Source organism: Pseudomyrmex gracilis, unplaced genomic scaffold (assembly GCF_002006095.1).
Source record: "Pseudomyrmex gracilis isolate BER0280 unplaced genomic scaffold, ASM200609v1 scaffold_4, whole genome shotgun sequence".
Lineage (NCBI taxonomy): Eukaryota > Metazoa > Arthropoda > Insecta > Hymenoptera > Formicidae > Pseudomyrmex > Pseudomyrmex gracilis.
In genome coordinates this window covers 816,472-831,069 of record NW_018020588.1, presented here as the reverse complement: position 1 = coordinate 831,069, position 14,598 = coordinate 816,472, and the positions used below count along the sequence as shown (strand labels likewise).

At 36.2% G+C, this 14,598-nt stretch overlaps 1 protein-coding gene across 4 annotated transcripts in view; it reads right to left on the bottom strand.

The window, feature by feature from the left end:
- Positions 1 to 9,766: 9,766 nt before the first annotated feature.
- The window catches only part of LOC109856176, a 33,121-nt gene continuing 28,289 nt past the window's right edge, over positions 9,767 to 14,598 (bottom strand). For all 4 annotated transcript variants that reach the window (XM_020431174.1, XM_020431192.1, XM_020431182.1 and 1 more), the window contains exons 2-4: positions 12,096 to 13,722; positions 11,911 to 12,026; positions 9,767 to 11,651 (exon numbers count right to left, since the gene is read on the bottom strand). In XM_020431174.1, the coding sequence (XP_020286763.1) occupies positions 11,387 to 11,651; positions 11,911 to 12,026; positions 12,096 to 13,610 (1,896 nt within the window). In that variant the 5' untranslated portion in view covers positions 13,611 to 13,722 and the 3' untranslated portion in view covers positions 9,767 to 11,386. The remainder of the gene's footprint in view (positions 11,652 to 11,910; positions 12,027 to 12,095; positions 13,723 to 14,598) is intronic.

The window sequence follows — 14,598 nt, the reverse complement described above, 5'->3', positions numbered from 1 at the left end:
AAGAAAATTAACAATTTCATAAATTATAAAATTTTATTGCAAAATTTACGTTGTAATTTACTTCGGAGCTTGTTCAATCTTGCGTGTGCGATGATTTGTCGATGATTTATCCATTAAACTGGAAAATTGTTTAATACAACTCTGTATTGCTTGCGGTTTACTCGAATTGCAGTTTTCGAAACGCATATATATAGTGTGTCACATAATTATTATTACTCTCACAAAATACAGATAAAGAACAAAAAGTAAAACATAAAATCTAATAAATAAAAATAAATAAAAATAATATTGCATGTTTGATTCTATACTTTACATTTTCTTTCTGCGTATACATGTATTTGAGATTAGATTTTGTGTGATTTTATGTAAATAATTTTTTATAAACAGTCTCTCTCTTCTTAAACAAATCTTGCCGAACTCGTTTTTGTTATTGTTGCTTGTGCAGTTATCATAATCATAAGTCGTTCATGCGGTTAATCAAGTTTTTTTTTGAAATTCACATTTCAACCACATTCCGTAAAAACACACTATCTGCATCTTGCAACTTTTCTCGGAACTTCTTGCGGTAATCAAGCGTCGTTTATGATGCGCGAAGAATTTTCAATGATATTTCAGACGTACCACAGAATTTTTGCATACATTAGACCGTCGCAAAGAAATGATAAATAATTTGGATAGCATTCACATGAAATTTTTGGTCATTTATTTAGTTATATATCTTCGAAATTACTAGAAATTTTTTCAATTCAGTTTTTTTATCAACGCGGAATCGTTTGAACTTTCGGTTCAAAAAAAAGCAAACTTGAAAAGATATTGATTTTTTGCGTGAAAGTCGGGTCTCACAGATTCCCAGTCTGTCCAACGCTCGTAACCGGAATGAAATATAATTTAAACTCTTTCACAATAAATGTCGTCCAGTGGCAATATAATTTTATGAGCTTATTATATTTTTTCACTTTTACATTCTGTTTTCTTTTATATGTTTTGATTTTCTATTATTTTTTATTTTTTATTGAATAAAGTGTGTTATTATTATAGCAGGAACCGAGGTCGTTCTCTTTGCTTTGTCAACTATAGCTCTCTTTTTGAGATAGTAATCCAAGCATTGACATGAATCTTATCGTTATTACTGGTTGTTAAAAGTTCCATATTTATCTCTCTCTCTTTCTCTCTCTCTTTGTTTTTTTTCTGTTTTTTTTTCTCTTTTTTACTGTCGTATAATATGGTGTCTGTTTCACCGCAGCGTACGTAAACTGCGAATCATAAAGAGGACTTTACGATATATGGTGACTGCGAAGAGTGTCGCTTTATAAACCCGGCAAACTGAGTTTATCCCGCATAGCGTTTCTGTGTCGCCCGGCTTTTCATTGCTATCGACACATTTTATTAGTTTACGTCGCGGATAACATGAAGCGGAACAACTTCGCGTACGTGAAGACATCGATCGACGTGCGTTGCTTTCAGACGGCAAAGGTCTAGACAGTGACAAATAACGACCCCCTTTTGGCATTAAAAGCAAAAAACGAGAAAAAGATAAAACAGATGAATGTAAAAATCGCAATTTTCACATTCAAGTCTCTCCCTTTTCATACATTATTTCTCTTTTATTACATTCTATTACTATAACTACCGATATTATTAATTACCGAGTAAGTTTTTTCTCTATTTGTGAAATATGTATTTCCAATCGAGAAAATATCTTTATCGGCTTTTCCGAGCTTAACCAAAAGAACGATCGGTATGTCGAAAATATAAACAGAGATTCAATGTTGTTAAAGGTACATATAAAACAAAAAATATATATGTACGTATTTAGCTTGCGAATTGCACAGTAACAATTCTAAAATTCATAAGATGCCACTTAGCATTACACATACATGATTTATATAGTACCCATTTAATTCCCTAATGAAATTAATTTACACGTTAAAAATATACATTTTGCATCCAATGTAAAGTCCTATCCTTTTTTAATTAAAAAAAAAAAAAAAAAAAAACAATTACATTCTGTATATCTATTTTTCACGGCGAATATAATGTTTCGTGTGAATTCACTTGAAGGTTGCAAAATTGAGAGAAAACTTGACATTGACAAAGAGAATTTAAATTTGTATGAAAAGAAGTTTTCACAATGAATAAACTAGAAGCTCCGCACAGACATCTACTATTCTTTTTGTATTTTATTCCCGGTTCTCTATATCTTACGTCCGTAATTTTGATGTAAATTTTAATGGTTTTATATTACGAGAGAAACTACAACGTTGGTTAAATGAAGTGAAGTCCACTTCTCATTGTGTAATACAGCGTTGCACGGTATTACGTGCGGCGTAGGAACTTCGTAATTAACTACGTTAAATTAGGATAGAATTGTCAAAGGAACGAAAACGCATTATCTCGTATCTCTTAGAGACGCACTCGTCAAAAGGTGGAAAGAGCTTGATTTTATATTAAAAACGTATGTGATATACTGAACTTGTGCTCTCTACGGCAAATTCTCTACTGCAGATAATATTCCTCGTCGTCTACGCAGATGTTGCTTGCAGATGTAAATTTCACCAGTTTGTGCCAAAAGCCGCGGAATAACAAAGAAGGAAGGGAAAGGGGAGAGGGGAACTCGCGTCGCGACGCTGGCAAAGGAGAGCCAAGAGTGCTGTTTTCCAGGCAAACGTCAAGTTCGGCAACGTCTCAAAGAGAAAAGTTATCTTCATATTCCCCATATTTTGTTATTTCGAGAGACAGATTGGTTGGGATTTCTTAAGACCCAGTGGCAAATATGAAAAGTGTGTATTCCCCCTCCAAAAAAAAAATTCTGTCTTTCTCTTTTATTGTTCGCAAAAAAAAGTAATATGAGGAGGTATCCAATATTCGTGGTAATATTCCGCGACTCGTCGTCAAAGGAGAACGTTGTTACACAAGCAATATTATATATAGCTTGATAAAAATTGCGAACACGAAGCCGTTTGCTTACGAGTTTAAAGGTGTTGTAGCTGCTTTCTATCTAGCGAGCTTTATATCACGTTGGCGTCATTGAATTTGCATAGTATTGCTTCATTACATCCGACGGATAATCAGGAACTCCAACCTGTGCGTTCACAAATTTTAAGGAAAAAAACACCACAATGTGCTCAGATAAAATTAAAATTCTTGTTATTATTTCTAAAGCTGTTAATATTTTTTTTTTTGCTTTACATAATTTTTTTTTGTTTGTAACGTCACGTTACACACAAAGCGACACGCAACACGTATTATATCTCGTGTCGTGCTTTCGTTTTGTTTCCATCTGTATTCCAAGACAAGTCTTAATATTGCTTTTGTATAGGAACTGTTGCATGCTCGCACACAACACAGTCAAAACAATTTTTTTTTTTTTTAGACAATCTCCTTTTTTGTGAACAGAAAAGCACAGAAATATTTGAAAAACAATGGCGAAACACGGAGGTATGTGAAGCGCGCGCTCAATATTCAAAAGAATTTCGCCACACATGTGTATCTCAAAACGAGAAGAGAGAAAATAGAACGGGGTTTTTCTACTTGTTAAAATGCGCTCTCACAAGGAGACGAGTCCAGCACCGAAAGGAAAGAGAAGGCGGAATGTAATAATTCATGTCCTCGGAGATTATATTTTTACTGAATATTCCGACACACTTTCCAGATATTCCGCCCGTTTAACCGTAACACCGACCGCGTTACCGAGGGTGTTCAATGAAACATATTTTCACAGTTTTCTTTCGTAATATTAGTTTTCTGTTTTACTTTTACCTGGGGAGGGGTCTGCAAAAATATCAAAAAAAAAAAACACACTTTATCAAACTCTTCTTTTTAATGATCCGAAAAACAGAGAGTTTACACGCCGTTTCACTTGCCGAAACACTTTCTCCGTTCTTTATTTCGCGCTCACTGGAATGGGCGTGCTTGAACAGCGATTTAGAACTTTAGTGGCTTTTCAAAAAAAATAAAACTACAAAAAAAAAAAAAAAACAAAAACGTGCCAACGAGGTGACACTTTGTTCGCGAACGATATTACGATGCACGAGCGACGACGACCGCAATACCGAAGAATAGGAAAAAACGAGCGAACTCTTCAAGCAGTCGGCAATGTTACCACGACGCGACGCGTTGCATCTATTTTCCACACCATTGCTCCGGAAAATTGCTCCTTTCGTCGGTTCGCGCCATTCTCTCGCAAAGCAGATGCACATGAACTACTTATTTCCAATAAGTAGTTCGTTCCTTGCACGCTCCGCGCGGTTCTGAACGATCGAACACGCGTGGGGCACACGGAAAAAAAGTGGCTCATATAAGTTGAAACAACGTAATATCTTTCGAATCCCATTGTACTCGCACAGGTGTCTTAGAAAAATTACTTTATTAAAAAAATAAAATTCTTCAAAAAAATAAACTGTTTTCTGATTTTTATTGAAGAGGTCGTTTTACATTTAAATTTAACAAGTTTTAACTGAGAAATAATTGTCCGTGTCTAAAAAGATTTCACACAATGTATCAAAAGAAATCGCGTCCCTTAAAAGATTTTCTCGCCCGCGCAAAGAAACTAATTACACCGCGATTGCTTTCGTAGATTGAACTAAAATTTAATTTAAGTTAGAGCCATTTAGGTAATTTTATTAATTTACTACCGATTGATTTTGCCGTTACCCGTTAATTTGCAACAGCTTTGATATTAATTCGGTTAAACGAGTTTGTTAACTCGCTTCCTGCCAATAGGAATTAGCCTCGGAGGAACTCGAAAGCAGCGAGATCGGTGGAATTTCTAAAGTCCGGTGAAATTTATATGTATATGTGTGTCTATGATACGGTGAACGAGATGATAAATTGACCACACAAAGGTGTCATGTATTCCGGAAATCTTTATTTCTCTCCTAAACGCTAAAAAAATAGGATTTTTTCAGTTTGGGAAGATTTAAGCACGGCTCGTTTTCAAAAGCTGCGGATAATCATGAAAGGGATTTCTTGTTACACTATTTCGGTTTTTCATAAAATCATGAAAAATTTTCTTTTCGCGGTATTATTTTGTTCAATTAGTACGTACTATAAAAAACGCAGGGCAGTTGTTTTTTCTGGATTTCTTGAACGTTGGTTGTTTTATTGTCGGAACGATGCAAAACTAGATAACGACGTTATATAAAAGTTACGTGACGAAAACATTTTCAAAATTTGTCAGGGTATCGATAAAAGAACGTAACTTCGGAAGAACATATCTCCCCGACATACTGTATGTACGCATGTGAGTGAATTTTCAATAGAGGTATTTACGTCACATCGTTCGCTTTCCGACGCGTGGGCGGAAAACTACGGACGCAACCAGCTACGTCATCGAACGTCGATATATTCCGTACACAATGCAGGGGTCGAATCTGGCAAATACTCAAGCGGGTCAGGACTTAAGCTTAAAAATTTACTTTGTGGATTAAATAACACATCATTAAACCCGAGTAGCGCATCGCACAAACAAGTGCCGCGCATCGCATCTCTCTCCCGCTTTGCCGTAAAGCGCCATTCGATATTTTATTCAACGCGGTTCGATGACACGTATAAAACGTTACTTCGCGTTGTTTCAGAATTTGATTAAATCCCTGTCAAAAAAAAAAACAAAACAAAACAAAACATCAACGATAGTCTGTCCATGATTTATTTTTTTTTTTTTTTAGCGATCCACGTGAGAATCGAAACAGATAGACAAAGCAATAGTAAAAGAGAATGACATGGGATTTTTACAATTTTCAAGCGAAAAATTCTGATTTTCGTGGATATAAATGGAAAATATAACTTCAAATAAATTCATGTCAGTCTTCTTTTTAAATCCGCAAGAGTTTTACGAACTATATACTTCTGTGATATTTCACACATACACACACAGTGAAGAACGTAACAAATTCGGCACGCGAAAATCAATTTGAATGTCGAGGACAAAGGATGAAGTCGGGCACGAACTCGATGCGGTTTTGAAAATTAATTGAGTTTTCAGGAAAACAGAGAAAAAGAGAAATAGAGAGAGAGAGAGAAAGCATAATAGAGACCACTCTTAACTTCGTGTACTATTCTCGGCTACTTAACGAGCGACGAAAATTATCATTATTGTCATAGAGAACAATTAGAAATTTTCAGATTATGTTTAAACGAGTCTCAAAAAAGAGAACAAGCAATACCGCAAAAGTTTTAATTAATCTCAAATTTTTAAATTAAAACCGACCTATATAAAAAAGGGCATTTGGACCGAGAAGTGCGCGTTTTGGAGTCGAATGTATCGCATCTATTGTTGCCTCTTTTCCGCGTTGCAGATTGGTTGGTTGGTTGGTTGATCGAGTCGAATCGAATCGGTAAGATCGAGAGAGTAAATAATGAAAAGCGATTTTGAGACAGTTCGTCGTATATGTAGAGAGAAAATTAAAAACGTAACTAAAGTCACGTGACAGGAAAGAGTAGAAAAACAACACGTGAAAATAACGTGACTGTAATTTATATTATATATAACATTAAATAATACATATTATACATATAATTTATTATATATTTATAATATTATACTTTATATTGTATTTTATGTATTATATACATACTACAGTAATGTCACTGACATCGGCCGCGCGGCCTTGGCGGGGTCAGTGACCGCGGGCGCGCGGCCTTGGTGGGGGCGGGGTCACTGACTGCAGTCGCGCGACCGCTGCGGGGTCAATGACCTCGGTCACGCGACCGCGGCGGGGTCACTGATCTCGGTCGCGCGACCGCGGCGGGGTCACTGACCTCGGTCGCGCGACCGCGGCGGTGTTACTGACTTCGGTCACGTGATTACGGTATATATATATATATATATATATATACATATATGCGTATCTGTGTGTATTATATATAGATATAGAATATTACATATAATATATATAATATTCTCTTTTTTACCTTTTTCCCTGTCACGTGTTGTTTTTCCACTGCTCTCTCTCACTATTTTTTGAGTTTTTTTCATGCGTTATTTCTGACATTTCTCATATGTGTATTATATGGTTATAAGACGTATATACTATCTGTCATCGCGGTGACAGGTTGTATTCACTGACAACACGTTAAATAAAAATAACAATAACGTACGCGTAGCACGCGCCTGTGTTGTGCTAGTAGTTTAAAAAGTAAAAAATACTGCTCTATTATTTAATAATTATTACGAAGTATTATGAAAATAATTAATATAATATAATTATTAAAAGTGTAAAAATATTCTCGGGCGTCATATCAGTGGCGCTCTATGGCCTTCGGCTTTGTTGATGTGACCTTGCTTTTCCATCTCACGCATTTCTATATTGTATTTCTACATTGTATGTGCTTTGTGAATTATCATAATCTTTAACGAATAAAGTTTGTTCTGGTGTGTTTAAAAATGAAGATCGATAAAGTGCACTGCGTGTTATTCCAGTTTTACTTCGAGCGAGACAGCTGAAAAAGCACAAAGACTGATTTATTCTGCGTATGGAGAAAATGTTGAGTGCGAGAACGTGTCAAGAGTGGTTCTCGAAATTTGCTGATTTCGCAACTTCGGCGACAAACCACAGTCTGGAAGGCCAAGACTTGAAATCTGACAATTTCCAAGGACTGCTGGATCAAAATAATTCCCAATCGAGTGTAGAACTTGTTAACTGTTACAAGCCGATCGTATAACAGACAGAAAACGACTATTTACTGGTGAAACCTAAACCAGTTATTCTGCTACACGACAATGCTCGTTTTCACGTGGCTCTTGCGACGCAAAAAACAATAATGGGAAGTTTTATCACATCCGGTGTATTCTCCAGACATTGTGCCTTCTGATCGTTATTTGTTCAGGCAGCATACCTTTGATGGTTTACACTTTTGAAATATGGAAGACATTCAAAAATGTATTAATAACTTCATTGCCTCTAGATCTCAGAAATTATTTTCTTATCCAGAAAACAATCTATCAATTATTTGATAGATGGCGGAAGAAGATACAAAGAAAGAAGAAATATTTTAAGGAAAAATAAATACTTTTTAATAATAATAAATATTTTTATAATAATAAATATTTTTAATAAAAAGAAACGCCAATAAATTTTGACATCTCTAATATTATCATATTTAAAATAATTTGACGACTACAAAAGTAAAATCCTTCATATATAAACAAATTCTATAATTTATGTATAATTATATACAATCGTACATAAGATTGTTTCAATCTTGTCTTGATATAATTGATACGTATACAGGGTATATAAAAAGTACCGGAACTCCAGAATATCTCGGAAAATATAAGTTTTGCAGAAAAGTGTTTTGGACAACACAGTTGTAGGGTTTAAAAGGATTTACTTACTGATCTTATCAGTTTGATCTTCGATGGCGTCGCCAAGGTCAGATCAAGATTACATCGATTTTTTTAAATAGAACTCTCTATTTGTATCACATATTCTTGTAACTTGATTCAAGAGCTTTCCAAAACACTTAAGTTTAATTTTCATCAAATACTTTTTGAGTTATGAAGATGGAATGTTGGAGTACTAGCATTATCCAAGGTATACCAGGTACATAGAGGTTACTCGATCGCATTTACATCTCTTGTACGTGTGATCCAGTCGACTAAGCAATAGTAATCTTCTCTTATAGTAATCTTGCCTTAGTTGGCTGGATCACACACACAAGAGGTGTGTAAATTCGATCGGGTAGAACACCTTGGATAATGCCAGCGGTACTCTAACATTCAATCTTTATAACTCAAAAAATACTTAATGAAAATAAACTTCATTATAGTGTTTGGAAAAGCTCTTGAGTTAAGCTACAAGGATATATAAAATAAAAATTAAGAAATTCTATTTAAAAAAATTGATGCGACCTTGACTTTACCTTGACGACGTTATAAGATCAGAAAATAGATCTTTTTAAATTCTACAACTTTTGTCTGAAGCACTTTTCTGTAAAACTTATATTTTTCGAGATATTTTGATACTTTTTATACACTCTGTATCCTTGTTTCTAACCGACTTATTGAATTTTTGTTTGTAGAACAAAATGAAGAACTGTTTCTTATTACGATTTTGCCAAGTAGTTAGATAAATATATATATATATATATATATATATATAAAATTGAAACAATCTTCTACGAACTAAATTGCGTTTGACGAAGCGTATGAGATAAACGTGTCCTCCATGATATTAAGAAAGTCGTGACTCGCGTAAGCTTCAACGTGCATGACAAAACTTGAGCGACAACTCGAGAGAATTCTCTCGAAAGCAAGTGGTTATTCTTAGGAAAATTTCTCTGCCATTTCGCGTAACCGCGAAACGATAATGCCTCTCGCATCGTTACGTGCAATTTCCACTGCATTACGAGACAGCAAGCGCGAAGTGCCACTGCTCGGCTAGTATATACATATATACGTCCTTGCGCTCGCATGTCCGAGATCTTCATATACCGGATGATCACCGGATGATCGTTGTCACGACGTCCACGTATGTATAGCGCGTTTGAGTACGAATTTCATGCAAATCGTCTTGACATCGACCGTCAGGGCATAAATTTGCACCAATTCCGTCGCGCGAAATTTCCATTTCACCGACATTTGAAACGATCTATCGCGTGTGCATGTCATTAACTTCAGATTCATAAACATCACTAAAACAAAGATTATTTTTGAACGATGGCTGCAGAAGAAAGAAGAAGAAGTTTATCCCGGATAATTTTTCGTGCGTAATTTTTTATTAAAAATTCAAAAACATATATATACAATACACATAAAAACCTGCATTGATTTTTTTATAACATAAAGAGTGTGATAATATACAAAATTTTTATTTACTAAAAATAATACATAACTGTGTTGAGGAAACGGGAAATGGAAAAAGCAGGATATCTCTCAAGGCTTCTAGGTGCTTCTGTAGATGTGTTCGAATTGTGACGTCAGAAGCGAGAGGTTGTATCAATTTTCGTCTTGCAACTTACATCGAGAAATGAAACGGGTTTTTTTTTTTCACATGCCACCATGAACGTTCGAAAGCTTACATTGAAAAACATTCGCCGAATTCTTCTTTTTCTCGTTTTCCGGCAGCGATAAATGCGTATATAATTCAATCTACGTTTGACGTTGTAAGTTTTCAGCGACAATAAACCTTATGACAATTGATCCGAGATTTATAAATATTTAGTAGCCTGAATCGAAAAGGAATTTTTCGACGGACCTCGCCACTGTGAGCTTTCAAATATCGATGGTGACGCGTGAAAGAACCAATTTATTTCAATGTAAGCCGCGAGACGAACATTCGCGCGATTTCTCGCTTCTGACGTCGTAATTCGAATACAAAGATTCTCCAGAAGTGTTCAAAAAAAATTCTTATCTATTTATACAATTTATACATCTAAGTCTGTTCGCGTTATCACTTGCACAATCATACGTATGCAATAATGTAGTCAGAATGTCACTTGTCTCTTACATAAACGATATACAACACTTATAATACACGTTGTTCTATGTCGAACGGGTTTCTGTGTGTCAAAAATTGCTATTGTTGTGTAAATGGCAATCCGCTCGATGCCACTCGAGATCTCCTTTGATATTTCCGCGAGAAATATGAGGGACTCGAGGATCGTATCTTCGTCACGGGAGATAAATCATAATATCGCTTTCTATTTCTTTTGCGTAATATATTAGTAAAAAAAAAAATCTTTTCAAACGAATCTTCGTGTATCATTTCGTGAGAAATGAACGAAATTCCTTGCGATATTGCGATCATAGACTTGAAAGGTACAAATTTTATCGAGAAAGAGACAAATGGCAGGAAGTGTTCGCGAATGTCAGATAAATTTTTTTTTTTTTTTTTTTTATAGTATACAGAGGCCGGCATCAATGTCTTTGTATTTTTGCTGGATCTGGAAACACTCGATATTTTGAATTAGACGCGTTATATGTAGAATTTTTTACGCAACATGACTCGTGCATCATTCTAATTACGAGTATTTCAATAATTCTACGCAATAAAAAAACAACACGCACTTCTAATATGAAATATTTGATTGAAAATATGAAGTAACTCTAGATCTAGTAAATGTGGAGACATTGATGACCTTTGTACAAAAAAAAAAAAAAAAGAAAAACAAAACCTTAAATAAAATTCTAAAATCCTAATGTAACGTTTTCAAAAAAACTCAAACCATATCGCGTGTGACGCCATTTGTAAAATCCGCGCGCAATATTTACAATAAACTTGCAGTGAAGTAAAGTGATTATGTTTTTTTTTCGATAAAATTTGCAAAAATACACTTATACATAAGTTATATCGTCGCATTACGTTTCTCTTTAATAAAAATCTCTCAAACTTTGTTTAAAAAAAGACCTATTTGTCCTAGTTAAGTTTTGCTTTTTTTTATGCTTTTAGTAACTTTTCATTTCGTTACAATTCGTTGCCATTTCTTGCAATTTCTTCGAAGACATGAAGAAATTTAAGTTGTTCGGATTCACGGTGGCGTAACGGTGAGGTTCGCTCTGTTGATACAAGTTAGCAAAAGCGGAGAACGAGGGATCCAGTCTGAATATCTTATCGGATGCATCCCCAGGCGATATTTTCCGATGAAGAAATGATAAGATTTTCTGAATTGTTTCATTTTTATACTCGTTTGTTGAGTCTTCTATCTGGAAACTAATAATATAGCCACGAATCGTAAGTTAAAACATTTTAAAACATTTTTTTTTTATTAGATTATATTATTTATATGTTTTATTGTACACATATATAATTAACTATATTTTTAACGCGCAGAAAAATCAAAAAACTTTAAGTAAAAAAAGTTTTATAAAAAAACGAGAGAGAATGACATTTTTTACTTTTAATAATTTCTATCATTAAATGTAAAAAGAAAATATATTATTTTTGTATTTAATAAAATATTCTAAATTACTCTTTGCTCTTCGGTGACGAAGTCCTTCTGTGCATCTCGCTCTTCAAAATGTCAAACGTCGCAAGTGGAGGAGGCGAAAGTACAGGCGATACTGATGACTCACAATCGAGCGATGCCTTCAAACATTTCAGATTGGATGTCAGAAATTTGTGTTCAACCGTCATATTGCTTTTGTGCATACTCACTTCTACGTCGTCTTCTTCCTCCGTTGACAACGCTTCGTCTCCCGTTTGATCGTTTTCTTCGAACGCAACGAACTGTTTGGAGATTCTTCTTTTTCGTAATCGAGACACATCCTCCGACGGAGGATTCGGAGGAAACGACGGATGTTCATCGGAGAACTTCTGCGGTAAGTCGATGCGGTAATGATGGTTTTCTCCAGTTCCGGGTATCGAAACAGCATTGCTCGTAAAGTGCACTTTGCGTTTTTCGATGGAAGTTGATCGCTTCGGCGTGTGATCATCCAGAAACTCAGAACGGGAAGTTTCAAATTGCCGGTGAGAAACTTCCTCGCAGGATACTTCGGCGAACGTCGTTCCAGGATGTTCGTCCAACTTCCTGCTGGCGTGATGCCTATAGGCGTGACCGAAAGTTGTGAAGGTCGGCGTCGAAAGTGCCAACGGTTCCTTGTCCACGGAATTGAGATCGGCGAACGAGCGCGACTTTTGCGATAAAGACGAACAGTTCAAATCGGTCCGAGACAAGGACTGTTCGCATCCCGAATCGGAATACGTACATTGCCGCTCTTCTTTCTTCGGTGACTTTGTTCCGATAGTTTTCAATTTGCTGCCAACCATCGAAAGCAGCTTCCCGATTGATTTTCGTTGCGATAACTTCGTGTCTCGCGTTGGCGTCCAGAATGTATCTTCGTCATCTTTCGTCGAAAGCTTTCGTTCGATTGGCGAAGTAGTCATCGGCTCCGGCGATGTTTCAATCTTTGAATCTTCCTTGATGGCTTCACTATAAGCAGATGAGTTCAGCAAGCTGTCGAAGTCACGTTCGTTAAATGTGTTGTCGCGCGATGACTTGAAATAACTCGAGAAACCGTCGGGCCGTCGTTCTTCGTTCTCAAAGTCAAATATATCGATCTCTAAATTGGTGTAGCTGCTATTAGTGGAATTGCACGATACTCGCGAGCGATTCAATAATAATATGTCAATCGCCTCACTCTTCCATGTATCATCGCTGTCATCGTTTTCCAAGGAATTGCCGGAAACTTTGTCTTTCGTCTTGGTAGTTTTATCACGTCTCTTTAGAAACCTCGACGAAGCTCTCGTCAGCTTGTTCAGAGAATTGTACATGTTCGTGATTCCCCACCATCTTTTCAGATCCGTTTTCTCGTTGTTCTTCGAGCGATAATGACTGACATTTTCAAAGTCGTGCGTTTTCTTGAAGACAGAAGGTAAAGAAGAAGATACCTCGGATTTGTCCCAACCACATGGATTGCTGCTGGGCTTGCCACATACTGCGGGACTCGAAAAGCTCTTTTCTGGTTGCATCTTAACATCTTTCATAGATGATTGTGCGCTCAACAAGTTAAAGATCTCGATTTTCTTCTTGACGTTGCTGCCGCTCGAAGTCGACGACTTCAAAAACGTACTTTCGCCCTTGATTGACGCAAGACTCGCGTGCATTTCAAACTCTCGGATCAAGTTCTGCATCTTGGATCTCACATCCGTCGGCATCGTTCCCTCCGCCATATTTTTGATAGCACGCAAATTCCGTGATATACCGAATGTAGCGTTCCGCTAAAACGTGGAACGTAATTGGATCGATTGTCGTTTTCTCTTGTCAGTGTAAAAGAGAGTGTGTCTGCACAGAAAAAGAAAGAAAGAGAGAGAGAGAGAGAAACATTTCGTAAAAATTTCATAAAATTTCAAGTACTAACACACATACACTAACAAAAAAATTTAGATACAAAATGCAAAAACGAACTTGAATACATCAGAAAATGCAAATAAACTTTTTGCGTTCTTTTAGCAACCTATCTCTTCAAGTGGGAACAGTTTGTTAATTTGAATTTTGCAAGCTGTTGTTTGTGGAGTGTTCGGATCCGGAAAGTAGGTTACGCCAATGTTTTTTAAAATAGCACAGGGGGTTGTTTTGCGGTTTGAGGCAATCGGCAATTTGTCATGGATCACGAAACGGAATCTTGTGGAAGTATAGGAGGTAAACACACTTAAGAAACTTCACCGCGGAATAAAAAGTGAGGTATGCGCGTCTAAATCTAAATTATCGAGCGAGCGAAGGTGATAAGAAAACAGACGGAGTACTTTGGAAAATTAATTTTATGCGACAGCACGCATGCGGATCGATAGCGAAGATCGTTTAACGACGATTTACGTTCTCGTTTTGTTCTCTAATTTTGCTTCGGATGGCGCCCGCGCCGTCTCTGGCCGAGAGTCGTTCGCCGATTTATCGCTCGACTTTTATCACTGTAACGAGACCGTATGCTAGAATAAATATTCTCGTCAGTTCAAATGTAAAAGTCACGTAAATACAAAAATACGGCATGCGAGAGAAAGAAAGAAAGAGAGAGAGAGAGCAAAAAAAATAAAAAATAGAACATATATAATAACAATGTTACCTTTTGACGCAGAAACTTAAATCGTACACAGTTTGTCCGGAAAGTTCCCGGACTGATTTTTTCTAGCGCGGGTAAGCGGCGCTATCGAGCGGTCAACGCTG